Genomic DNA, 13,354 nt, shown 5'->3' on the forward strand with positions numbered 1-13,354 from the left:
GCCAGTGCACATGGTATGAAGGCTAAATAAGGCAGTGCTCACATGAGCTGTCTACCAGCTTAAGCAGTGCAATGTCAGGGCCAGTAATTTGTTAATTTGTTCATATTTATCGGGAAGATGAATTCATAGAATATATTCTTTTATGTTTAAATTATGATCTTCCATATTAATCTTAAGATTGTGAAGCCTTTTTTTCTTTTCCCCCTCCTCCACAGTTTAATATATTATACTACAATGACATTTTTGTAACTTTACACTTTTTGGTTATTTTATTTTTAAAGCCATATACAAATCCCTCACAAACATGAACACAGAAATTTGCCTTAGTCTGTCTACTCCAACTAACTGCAGCGGTCCAAGGGCTCAGGCTGACATTTTTCAAACCATCAACTATCAGGTCCTTTCAAATAGAGATACTGGGGATCAAATCTGAGACATAGTGTTTGGAGCAGCTTGACATGTGTCCAATAAGGTGCCTAACCAAGCTGTCTCATCCATGCAGGGACCACCTGCAGAGTTGCTACGGTTTGCTATGAGCATTTTTCAGAACCACCACCACATAAAACAATTTATATATATTAAAAAGCGTAGTTACATTCATAACGGATCACTAGTGTGACTAAGAGATTTTATAAGTTTGTTGTTTTAAGTGTTTTATGAGCCGTCCTTTGATATATTGCTGCAGTTTGGAGCACCACCCTTACTCCATTTCCTGCTGACATTTTTTCTAGATAATGCAATTGCACCAATCACAGTGATAATGTTGATATTCCTAACATGGAATGTCAATGGTGCTTGCTTCCTCAAGAACACAACCAAATTGTAAAGATGAAAACACCACACATGTAGGGTTGTCAGGTCCCTCCTGGCTACTGGCAAGGATGGGCGGGAGATGTAGGGGTGCCAGATCTAGGTTGAAGAACTCCTGGACATCTGGGGGTGGACTCCACCTTGAGGACAGGGACCTCAGTGGGGTACAATGCTATAAAGTCCATCTTGCAAAGCATACATTTTCTCCAGAGGAATGGATCTCTGTAATCTGGAGATGAGCTGTAATGCCGGAGGAATTCCCCAGGCCCCATCTGGAGGCTAGCACCTACCCACATGTTCTGTGGAGGCCACAAACTAGTGTTAACTGGCAAAACGGAAAACGCTGTAGTAACTAGGTTGAATTGTTGCTATTCTTCCCTGTGACTGAATTGCAGATCTAGACGGTGCAATTTCTTGGATGTTTAGCCGTTTTACAAATCACCTTGAAAGTGCAATGTTTAACACGTTTCTGAAGAAACCAGATTCACTGAAGTGAACTGGGTTTATTTTGTTAGAATCGGGTTGCAAATCTGGAAACGAAAGTTAGAGTAGGGATAAAAGTGGTTAATTTAAAATAAAATTTACATTGCAGGCAGCTTAGGTTTATATTCGAATTCCAGCCGCGGAAATTGTTACCAACCCCCCCCCCACCCACACACACAACCCCCCCCCCCCCACCCACACACACATCGTCATTTGTGAAACGCCCTTCGTCTGTACGCTGAGGATAGAAGGCACTTCTAGCAGTTCCAATGACAGGTATGGAAAGCCGTCACTTTTCATTGGCTAAATGCTTTCGGATTGTCCTTGCACAAAGGGAGGGGGCCATATCCGAGTCTTCTCTTCCCGGCCCGTAACACCCAGTTCCAGCAATTTCGCTTCCGTGTTGTTTGGAAAAGAACTAAGCAAGATTGTACCCCCTCTCAAGGCCAATTCTAGAACTGCACCTCTTTCCCCGCCTCCCCCCCCCCCCCGCCAGAATCCTCCTCATACTTTCGCTGTTGGCTTCCAGCGTGTTTTTGTATAATGAAGTCTGGCGTTGCGGGGGGGGGGGGAGAATTATAAACTTACTCGGTTTACCAAAAACATTTCAGGAGTGGGCGGAGAGAGAACTCGGAGACCATAAATTAAAAAAACGCGGAAATTACAAAACCTTTTAACTAGTAATACATTTTAAAATTATATTGGGTGTGTGGGTCACTTGCTACAGCACAAACTCGCCAATTTCCGGAGGGGAGAGAGAATAACCCGGGGGGGGGGGAGGGTCGTGAAACAAAGCGAAACAAGTCCGTTCCAAAGGCAGTGGTGCGCTCTTAAAAATGGAGGCAATAGATTTAAAGCAAAAGTGAGGCAAATGGAAGCCTGGCCAAACTGCAAAGCGTTTTCGGGATGTGAAACGCAAGGCGTTTCCAGCCATCTGAAGAGGGGCGGGAGAGAGTCGGGTAACCAGGGTGGCCTAATTGCGTCGCGATGGAAAATGCACTTAAGGCGCGCGGTTTCATAGCAGCTCTAGCAGTTTAGAGTGTTGTACCATAAACATCTGAGGGTTTGTGTGGGTGACTGCAGTATACCAAGGGCAGACGGAAATAGAAAGGAAGGAAAGCAGCAGCGGTATTTCCACTACTGTTACGTTCCGCAACTTAAATAAGTGCAGAACAAAGTTTTGAATCCAGTGGCACCGTTAAGACCAAATTCAAGCTTTCGTATGCATACACACTTCTTCAAATGCGATGAAATGGACGTTAACTTTGTTCTACTGCTTCAGACCAACACGACTAACCGCCTGAATCTATCTTAAATAGGGGCAGTGGATTCGAACTGCAAATGGGAGACTTGGGGGAGTCACGTTCCATTGCATGCGCTTCTTCCCTAACCCGATTCCCCCACCTCCCGGCGAAACAAAAGCTCCACGAATCCAGCATTGGCTAAATAAAGAAAAGGAGCAGAATAAGGGGCAAAACCAGGGGAAAGGGTGTGTTATCCCTAAAGACAGCCACACGATGTGTCAAAATACCACTTGTAGCTTCTGAAGCATGCAAGATGGAGAAAAAAAACTTTCTTAAAAATCCAGTTGCTTTCCTAGAAGCATAATTTACCAATGTTAGAATAAGTATCCACCGGACCTAGTGGAAATGGCAGCATAGTGTCGTCCGAAAACCATTTTCTTGGGAGTAAGCTCTAGTGACTACAATGGGACTTCCTTTCAAGTAGACATGGTCAGGCTTTCTCCCTGTTTGACAAGTCTCCAGAAACTTAACCATGCAACATTCGTCCAACAGGAAATTTAGCTGAACAAACACCACTCTTTTGCTCGAAATTCAGAGTTATGAAAAAGGGGGATCCCTTCCCACACACATGCAGAGATACACCCTGTAGTCTAGCTGGACATTCGTGCCGATTTGCCAGACGTGAAAGTAAGTATTAATTTCAACGGAATCTGCTTCAAAATAATCGTACGTGGGATTCGAGCCGTACAGCCCGAACCTATTTATGCTTACTCAGCAGTCCCACTGAGTTCAACTGGGCTTACTTCCGAGTAAATAAACAGACATTGAGTGACTTGGGACCAATACACTCCTTTTTCCCTCGGTGTTTTTTTGTTTTGTTTTTAATCTTAAAGCTTTTGTTTCTGTTTCTCTCTAAGCAACATAAGAACCAAAGAAGGTTAAATAATAATGGGGGAGGGAAGGCAGTATCAGAACTCAGAAGCCTGATTCAATAGACCGGGAAACAGGGCCTTCGATGCAATTGCAAAAGTTGATCCCGCCTTTAAGCACAGAAGGAAGGAACGAGGGGGGGGGGGGAGGCCGAGATGAATAGTGTCACATGTTGCGCTGAAACCTTGACAAAAGCGCCTTTGCGCAGCCTCCCTGCCCTCATTTCCTAATTAGAGGTAACTTACACAAACTCTGCCCTCCCCCCAAAAAACTTCAAAAATAACAGCTCAGTTTGGAATATGTCTTTAAAAGTTTATCTTCCCCCGCCTCCTTTCCCCCTCCTTGAAAGTTTTTAGGGGTTTGACCGCCTCGGTGATTCAGTCTTCGCGTCAATCATTTCCCTCCTCCTTCTTCCTCATTTAAATGAATTTGGGAGCTCCTCCCACGGGTTAAGGGCTGAAACTTTATAAATTGAGCTTTAAGCAAAGCCCTTCTGGAAAGTGAGAGAAGGGAGAATTGTTGGAGCTGGAGGGGGGAGGCGAGAGGATTCTAATCCAGGGAAACTGGAGGCTGTGCCTTACAACACTGTGATTAATTTTATTTTTATATTATAAATATTCCACCCCTCTAGTTGAAGATGTCTACAGCCCTCGTGTCTCCAACCATCTTCGACCTGAGTGAACTTTTATGCAAAGTAAGTTTCCCATATTTTCTTCTAAAACGTTTTTAAAAGTTTCCCTCCCCTCCCCCTCCCCCCGACTGGCGCGTGGTGTTTCTAAAGGATGTCTTTGGACAACTTTTCGCGCCTCCCCCCTGTCCCGCCTCCCCCCCCCCTCCATTCAGGTTAGGAAACTTAAGTGTTTTACTTCGGTTTGTATTTTAAACGTTTGTGGCCCTATTTAGTCCTTAGGGTGGCTTGCCTAATAAGTTACGGCTTGTTTCCAAAGATAAAGTAAAATGCTGATTCCCCTCTCGTTCATTATTTTTCTTGACTTTCTGGTCTCCCCCCCCCCCCTCCTCCTCCCGCAATTGTGAATGTCTGACTCGTTTACTTAGGATTCCTACGATGTTTTCAGTAACTTGCCGGGGTTGTGTTCCGTAACTTTCGACATTCAGTTTATCTGACTTAAAGGTGCTTCTTCAACTCCCCATATTAAACTTGAGGCTTGCAGAGTGGTCAGCTCTTTCTCTTCATTTGAACTCTTGCTTCATGTTTTTGCAAGCTGTGCGCTTTGCGGGTTCAGTGTGAGTGAGAAATGCACGCCTGTGACTTCTCCACCATTTGCTTGGACCAGAAAGCAGATTTAGCGTTGCAGTCGCAAGATTCCTGTGGATGTCGCCGTACATCCCTATACATTGCACCAAGTTGGTGTTGTGAATGCAAAATTAAAACTCGTTGTACACACTGATGCGATTTTTCCTTTGCCCTTTGGATAGAATTAGCAACCAGATTCAATGATACATTAACGCTAACTCTGAAACTGATGAAGTGTGCATGCACACGAAAGCTAATACCCAGATTTATACGTTGTTGCCCTTAAGGGTGCCACTGGACTCAAACTTCGCTCTATTGCTTCAGGCCAACACGCGTACCCAGCTGAATCTGAAGCTCTTGCCTTGCTACTGATCTCAAATCGAACTGTTCTATCAACACATTTATCCTCTGAAAATATAACCTAAAAGTACTTTTTGCAGAGTAAGCCCAAACGAATAGACCCGAGAAGACATGTTTAGGGTTGCTGTTTGGTTCTTAATGTGTGTTCGAAAGGGTGTTTTTTGTTTGTTTATGGGGGGTGTCTTTTTTTTTTTTTGCGCTTCTGGTGACTTCCTGAGACATACGGTACATGTCCAGTTGCCTGCTCAGGGTGGGGAAGGATAAGCTGTTTACATGGCCACGATATTCCACAGGTCGGGTGTGTTGCCACTTCACATGATATCCTCTTAGTCGAGTGGGTGGGGAGAACTGGAGGTGTATTTTGGTTTGGTGAGGGAGATTCAGGGGTGAGGCTTTTTAAAAATAACGTTTGCAGAAACCACCCCGCCCCTTCCTCTCCCGCTCCCAAGTTTTGTGGTGGAAGCGGCTTCTTGTAGCCTGCCTGCCTTATCTTTCTCACCCCCCTCTTCTTGGCTGCGTTTTTTTTCTCGCGAGCTTATCTTTGTATAGCCGAAGTCTGCCTACGCATGTTTCCCCCATATTTGTGACTGGCTGAGTCTGAAGGAAGATGTGGTTGCAAAGAACGGCTTTATGGTTAGAACATAACCGGCTGGAGAAGGGGGGGGGGGAGCTAAAGCTGCCTTTTCGAAAACTGCACTTCATTGGAAATAGCTGCTAAATGCACTGGCATTTGTTGCAGTTTATTCTGCTATTATAATAGCTGCTGATAAATTCCAAAGCAGACTTTTTGTGTAGACTTTGAACATTTGACTTCCAACTCCAGTTCTAAAGATGTTGAACATGAATATGTAATGATACCTTTTTTAAAAAAACTATAACATGGTGTGAAGCATGAAGCCTTGCCTCTTCTCTCAGCCCCGGCCCCCACCAATGCTTTTGAACCGTTAAAACTGAGGCTACAGCTTCCTTTGCATCCCAAAAAGCTAACTGCAAAGGAATCGTCTTGTGGTTATGGAGTGAAGTCTGCTGTGGATCACATGAAATGGAACTCCTGTATAGGGGTGGGCAAGAGGGATGAGTTTCATTTCATAATTAGCATATTTCCCAAAGTCTTGCATTTCTTTCCTGTGTGTTTGTGTTTTAACTTGAATCAGAAAGTTTTATGAACATCCTAAAAGGGATGCTTATTCACTGGTATTCTTAAAGGTGGTAGCAGTTGAAAGTGTCTGTCTCCTTCTCCATATGTGATTAGGGGCATTTGGTCAGATATGAGTTAAATAACATGTTTGAGAGTTTGGGAAGTAGACTAGGCCCTTGGGAAAGTTACATTGGAAAACCTGGTCTGAAATCCAGGATTGGGATGTGGCTCTTAGGATGGCTCCAGGCGTGGTTAGGTGGGGCACTAAGCTCTTGCCCCTGGAAAGAGGAGCAGAGTGTTTCATTGATGAAAAGTACTTAAACAGAGGAAATAACACCCGGTAAAGGTGTTGTGTAGTGTGCTTGGAAGGTATTTTGATCCCAAACATGGAACAGTAGAAGTTTAGATTCAAGCACTCTGCCTTAAGGTTCATAACAGAAATAAGATCTAATGTTTTCTGGTAGGAACATTGGACAGATAGCGAAGGGTGAGAGGAGAGGACAACTTAAACCACAGCCTTAGTTTAGAAGGTGCTGGAGAGAGCTGGGTTGGTGACTGCTTTTTTGTTTTCTCCCTGCAGAGTAACAAGATGCTGAACTACAACCCTTCAGGTGCTGGAGGGTGTCTGTTGGACAGGAAGGCAGTGGGAACTCCAGCTGGCGGGGGTTTCCCCAGGAGGCATTCTGTCACCTTGCCCAACTCCAAGTTCCCCCAGACCCACCTCCTTGGCAGCCTGAAGGGGGAGCCAGCCCCAACACTAGGGCCCAGGGAGAGCCGTTTTCGGGACCGCTCCTTCTCTGAAGGTGGTGAGCGTCTACTGCAGCAGAAACAGTCTGGTGGACAAGTCAATTCAAGCCGCTACAAGACAGAGCTGTGCCGCCCTTTTGAGGAGAATGGAGCCTGCAAATATGGTGACAAGTGCCAGTTTGCCCATGGCATCCATGAGCTGCGGAGCCTGACTCGCCACCCGAAGTATAAGACGGAGCTCTGCCGCACTTTCCACACCATCGGATTCTGCCCTTATGGGCCCCGCTGTCACTTCATCCACAACGCTGAGGAGCGTCGGGCTGTGGCTGGCAGCCGAGAGCCCGCCATCAACGAAAGACCCCGCCTCCAACACAGCTTCAGCTTTGCTGGCTTTCCAAGTGCTGTGGCTGCCAATGGGCTGCTGGACAGCCCCACTTCAATAACCCCTCCGCCCATCATGAGTGCAGATGACCTTCTGGGCTCTCCCCCTCTGCCTGACTGTGCCAGCAATCCCTTCACCTTCTCCAGCCAGGAGCTGACCAATCTCTTTGCTCCCAGCATGGGGGTGCAGGTGCCTGGTGGGGGCTCTCCCACTGCTTTTCTTCTCAGACCCATGTCGGAGTCACCTAACATGTTTGACTCTCCCCCAAGTCCTCAGGACTCCCTCTCTGATCAGGAGGGCTACCTGAGCAGCTCTAGCAGCAGCCACAGTGGCTCTGATTCACCCATCCTGGACACATCAAGGCGTCTTCCCATTTTCAGCAGACTCTCTATCTCTGACGAGTAACCTGGTGTTGCTACCTGGCTTCTTCCCCACCTCTCTTTTTCATTGTTAAGCTTGTAATCTCTCTCCTCTTCCCTCACCCTCCCCTTAACATCTCTGGTTTAGATGTTAACACAAAGATAGTCCACTTGCCTAGAGTCCATTCACTGGCTGAAACAATAAGTGCCAAATTACAACTAAGTGATAATCGTTTACAAATGTAGTGCCTTTTTAACATTTTCACTGTGATTATATTACCTCTCCAGCTGCAGAGGGCACCAGCAGCCTCTATAGAGCTCTGTGCACTTCCAGATGTGCAGGGAATATCCGGAACCAGCAGCTCCCATCACTGGCCATGATGCAGGATTTCTCCCCTCTTCCTTTTCTCTGGTCAATGTTTTTGGTAGACTTTAAGGGCATGTGGGCACTTGTTAACATCAAACCCTTTATACCTTTTAAAGACTAATCTTGCCTGAATCTGCTCAGGTCAACCAGAAGAACAGCTGAGAATGGACAGTAACTGTAACCTGCATGGGACTTGGCTACTGGAGAGAAAAGGCAGATGGACAATGAGAGACTTGCTTTTGGTGCTACAAGTTCCCCATGTGTACATTTGACATCTTCAGAAAAGAAGGGGGGGGGGTGTCTTTAACGGTGTTCATTCCACACATGCAAGTTCTGTGTAAACAAAGTTCCAGTAGTCATAGCTTTAATGGTTTGCTCTAGAGTACAATAGACCTATCCATAGAGCACTCACGCCAAGCTTTTTATTTTTTTTCTGGGTTTTTAATTTTGTATAACTTCAGAAATTGGAGAGCAAATTTTGCTTGTCACTGCACAACAATATAAAGCTTATTTAACTTATCAAAACGTATTTATTGCTGAAACCTATGCTTTTTTGTTAATTTGTTCATATTTATCGGGATGATGAATTCATAGAATATATTCTTTTATGTTTAAATTATGATCTTCCATATTAATCTTAAGATTGTGAAGCCTTTTTTTCTTTTTCCCCTCCCCCACAGTTTAATATATTATACTACAATGACATTTTTGTAACGTTACACTTTTTGGTTATTTTATTTTTAAAAAATGAAAAATTAATTTAAAAAAAATGCAACAGCTGTGTTTGGATTATTTATTTTAGATCATTCCCTTTTTTGTGTCAGACTGCAAATTGAGTTTAATGTGCTTCTTTGCCTCTTTTTGCCCCAACAAGGCCTTTCCCACATGGGGTGAAATTCTGACTGTGCTGATGTCATTGGAATTTTTGTAAATGACTTCAGCAGGGTCAGGGTTTTGCTGCTGGCCACTAGAATGTATATGCACAAGCTGTGCTGTGAGACGATAAAAAGGAAGACTGCTTGCTTCCTTTTTTTTGTTTGTTAAGTACTTAAAGGAAAAAAATCTTCCCTTTTGTTTGAAGTGCCTATATAAAGACATTCCAAATGCAGTTTGTCTTTGCATTTCTGTATTCCAGGATTGGAGTGTTTCCTTTTTTTAAGGTGAACATAACTGGCACAAAGAACACATTGAATGTAATTTTTTTTCCCATTACTGTTCACTACATTGCCTTTCTTTCCTTTCCTTGTGTGAGTTTATTTAAAAGAAATCTTTTGTAACGACTGTTTGCAGTTTAAATCAATAAACCCCAAGTGTTTTTTCAAGAATTTAACAGTGAAACTGGTATTACTTGTAAAAAAAAAACTCTTCCAAGAACTTTCCAGAACAAGATCCCTTTTCACAAAATCTACTTGCACTTTGACATAGAAATTAATTTGCACAAGAGTCTTAAGTGCACACCAGCTTCCTGATCAAGATGAGAGTAGGTGAATTAGGATAGCTGGATCTAATCTTTTGGCTTTCAGATCTGTAAGATATTTTTAATAATGCAGTTGTTTAAAACAGGCTGTTCAGAATCGAGTTCTGTCCCTAGGTCCATTGGTATTGGATAGAAGTCAAAATTTCAGGTAGCCCATCAGTTTTTCTTCTGATCAAGAATTGTTGAAAGCATGTCAGTGCTTTAGTAGATAATCTTCCTAGGCCAAATGCCTTGAATTATGAACCTATGACTCTGTTCCAGCAAGCACCACCTCCAAATGGCAGAAAAGTTCCTTAATACATGTACATACCCAGTCTCTTGAACTGGGCTAAATTTGAGCCATGTAACTCTTTGAGATTTAGAATTCTCAGTGCAGCCATTCAGTAACAAAGAGCACTAGAGAAAGTGAGTCATGGCTCAAAAAAAAATAGGTTGACACAAAGCACAAACAAAACCAAATCTGGCATTCAGGTGTCATTGGTAAAATTTAACAATTTATTCAAAGAATGCTCTTCTGCCAAAGCTGGCATCTCTGGACCAGCTGAGACTTGTTACAAGCTCATTTCTACAAAATACACAAGCTTGTATAGGTAGTGTGAGACAGCATGGAGGAAGTAGCTTATAAACTTGGAGTACATTACCTGATTAAAAGTTAAGGAGTATTCAGTTGTGTTCAACTGAGTACTTGTAGTTTGATTTCACACCTTAGTTATTCAATGAAGATGTTTGAAAGACTTGAGCTGTCAGGCTATGCTGAAATTTTGGTTACACTAAAAGCTTATAAAATGAGGGAGACATTTCAGAAGGGCAGGTATGCTAGTTGGCTGCAGCAAAACAAGGGAGTTCTTGTGGCACCTAAATCTTACAGCCTTACTGTGCCATAAGCTTTTGTGTGCAAAGGCTTGTTTTGTTAGACATCTGGAGTATTCTCAGTTATACATGCACATTTTGTTTCTCAGTTACACATGCATTTAATAGACCTCCTGTACCTCTTGTGTTTTATGGTGTTCTGATTTCTTCAGTTCTTTTTGTATCCCACTACCCTGAAGCTGACATATTGCATATACAGATACTGGGCTCTAGTTCATAAAGGCAACTTTTTCTTGTTCAAGTAGCCTGAGACTTTTCAAAATGGGTGGGATGCTTACCTTTTGTCAATGTAAAACTTCCATCTTATTAACTCAATATTCATGAATGTTTGAACTGTTAATATATTAAAACCTCCATATTTGCAGTCTAGGCACCATGAGGGGAAAGCAGAGCTCTTAATTGGGTACATCTTTAAAATCTTAGGGCCAAGCTAGATGGGTCTTCATGTTCCCCAGATGCTCATTTCATCAGCCTATGGGAACTAATTTGCTCTAGGGCCCTGTTTTGGATCAAATAATGAACCAAGGGGCTGTTTTGGGTTGGAAAAGCTATGGGCCCAAGTCTTGGTCCAGTTTTGAAATGGGCTTCTGAGGCTGTTGGGAAATGACATCCAAATAGATTTGAATGAGAGGGGAGAGGCACATCCAGTTTGGCTGTAAGGGGACTGGAAGGTGGTTCAGAGGCAGGTTTGGACCTAGGAAATAATTGAATAAGAGAACGTTCCAGAAGATGAGAAGCTGAAATGGGGAGGGCAGAGGTTCCATAAAGGGAATAGTGCAGTGTAATTCTTTTTTTACTTTTATACCTTGCCTTCTTCCTCAATGGGGACCCAAAGTATCTTTCATTGTTATTTTCTTTTTATCCTTACAACAGCCTTGCAAGGAAAGTTGGCCTGAATATTACTGGGCCAAGTTTACCCAGCAAGCTTCCATGGCAAGAGGGGATTCAAACCTTCATCTCCCAGCTCAATTTTCTAGCCACTACACAATGCTGTCTCCATAATACAGGAACCTGAGGCAAAGGTGAACAGTAAATTACTTTAGGGTATCATGAACAAAACGAAAGAAGAGGCTATGAGGAAGGGTGAAGAGCTGGTGCTTGGGCAGCTGGCTGCAATAAAATGATCAGAGTAGCTCAAAGAGATTGGAGGCTGGGATAACAATAGAGGTTTGACTCAAGGTGGGACAAAACCTCAGAGAGTGTCTGGATCATAAGAATAGGAAGTTTATAGGCATGAGGGCAGTCATGGGAGCAAAACCGTGGAGTGTTTTGAAGAACTGTGTAAAAGAATTGGGTGTTTTATTTTTTGCCTAAGGACCAACAAGTGTATGATGGACTAAATTTTACCAATCTGGTATATGTTACGCAGCCAGTTGTTTGTTAGTGTCAGTTGTTTGTTAGTGTCAGCTTAAATGCAAGCATGACCCTTCTGAGGAAATTTTAGTCACTGGGCCTTTGGGATGCTGGATTCCTCTATAGTTGATATCCCAATGTAACTGTCTCCCTTATTAGTACTCTGTCACCCATGTCCCTGCTGCTTTCATTACCCAGCATCATTAGGGGTGGGTATGCAGCTGGTGCCAGGTGGTAGAGCTTTTGATAGCCACAGTGATCAGCAATAAACATGAATGGGTAGAGGAGGACTATTCAGGCAGGTAAGAGGATTGTGGGAAGTACAAATGGTGGGTTGGGTCTCCTGGGCACTTTGTTCTGCCTCCCACCCTCTAAAATCTGAAACTAGTCCTGAGAAAGGCAGTGTACTGCAAGAAATGAGTGGGCTTCCCAAAATAACAGCTGAGGTGTACAGGGGCTTTGGGGTGTGGAAGGGGGCAACATTTTTGCAGAAACCATGAATGTGTGAAAGGATCATATACCTTTGCATGAAACCTGTAGGGCAGCTTGTGGTAGCTACAGCTTGTAGATCTGAAGGAAAAGAAGTGTAAACATGTATAACTATAGGTACTGGTTTAGAGGAAGCTAAGAATACTTGTCGGGAAGTTTAGAACACTGGCTTTGGGAAACTTGTGAAGGCAGTTATGATGTTAGCAGTGCTTGAAGACTTCAATGGTGATAAGTATTCAGGCAAGTAAAAAAAATTAAAATTAAGAATAAAAGGGCCAAGCCAGGTAAAACACTGGGGATTATGTATATATGGAGCTCCTAGCATTCCTTTTCCCCCTTTGAAGTACACAAGAATATAGGTCCCTGAGTCAGACTTAAGACTGGAGGGAAAGGTATTTAAGTCACAATATTTTCCTGGTCTGAAATAACCTTGATGGCCTGCTACTTGTTGGGGCAAGCAGGCAACTCCTCCATCAGTGTGTTGGATCCAGTGGTGCAGGTACCTCCACAGAGCTGTTTCCATTTGGGAAAATGGCATGTAGGGAAAGGCACCCCCTTGCAGAGTTCCACATGCTGGATGTGTATTTAGTTTAAGAAAAAGTAATGCGGTGTAAGCTCCATCTGTGGAACTCCCAGAAACTCATCTGGCTTGAACCTACCCTGGCTGCAAAAAAAGTGTGATAAGTTTGGTTCTTCTGGTTTGCCATTAGAGCTGCTTCTAGACCATCAAATTGGAGGGCACAGGTAATAAGATGATGACTTAGTCTATCAGGAAGTAGGCTGATTTCCTGTAAGCAGTGTTTAAGCATACAACAGCAGAAGATGTGTGATCTCACTTCGTTCTGATGTTCTTTGCTTAAGGCATCCTTGCCTATAATATATCCTACCCACTCCTGAATCAGTCCCTCATTCTCTTGTTCCACAATCTCTGTGTACCTCAAATTATGCCAGAATTGGCTTGATTCAGGAGAAATCAGTGTTTCTTTTTTTAATTAACAATTTATGGGGTTATAATTGACAAGAATAGTTACAATTTGATATGTGACAAACAGCGTGGTCAGCACTTCAAGAGAAAAGTAGATCTATTCCC

The 13,354-nt window shown here is 43.3% G+C and overlaps 1 protein-coding gene across 1 annotated transcript; it reads left to right on the forward strand.

Moving 5' to 3' along the window:
- Positions 1–3,737: 3,737 nt before the first annotated feature.
- Positions 3,738–9,400, forward strand: ZFP36L1 (ZFP36 ring finger protein like 1). The gene is made up of 2 exons (XM_060262762.1): positions 3,738–4,161; positions 6,801–9,400. Exons 1-2 carry the CDS (start codon positions 4,105–4,107, stop codon positions 7,752–7,754), a joined length of 1,011 nt encoding a protein of 336 aa, XP_060118745.1. The 5' UTR covers positions 3,738–4,104; the 3' UTR covers positions 7,755–9,400.
- The last annotated feature ends 3,954 nt before the right edge of the window (positions 9,401–13,354 follow it).

The sequence above is a fragment of the Heteronotia binoei genome, chromosome 21 (assembly GCF_032191835.1).
Source record: "Heteronotia binoei isolate CCM8104 ecotype False Entrance Well chromosome 21, APGP_CSIRO_Hbin_v1, whole genome shotgun sequence".
NCBI classification, from domain to species: Eukaryota; Metazoa; Chordata; class Lepidosauria; order Squamata; family Gekkonidae; genus Heteronotia; species Heteronotia binoei.

Excerpts from the sequence above, each read along its gene's own strand:
- ZFP36L1 (XM_060262762.1), top strand. The coding sequence starts at position 4,105 with ATGTCTACAGCCCTCGTGTCTCCAACCATCTTCGACCTGAGTGAACTT. Across the intron at positions 4,162-6,800 it reads TGAGTGAACTTTTATGCAAA|AGTAACAAGATGCTGAACTA; the intron begins GTAAGTTTCCCA and ends TTCTCCCTGCAG.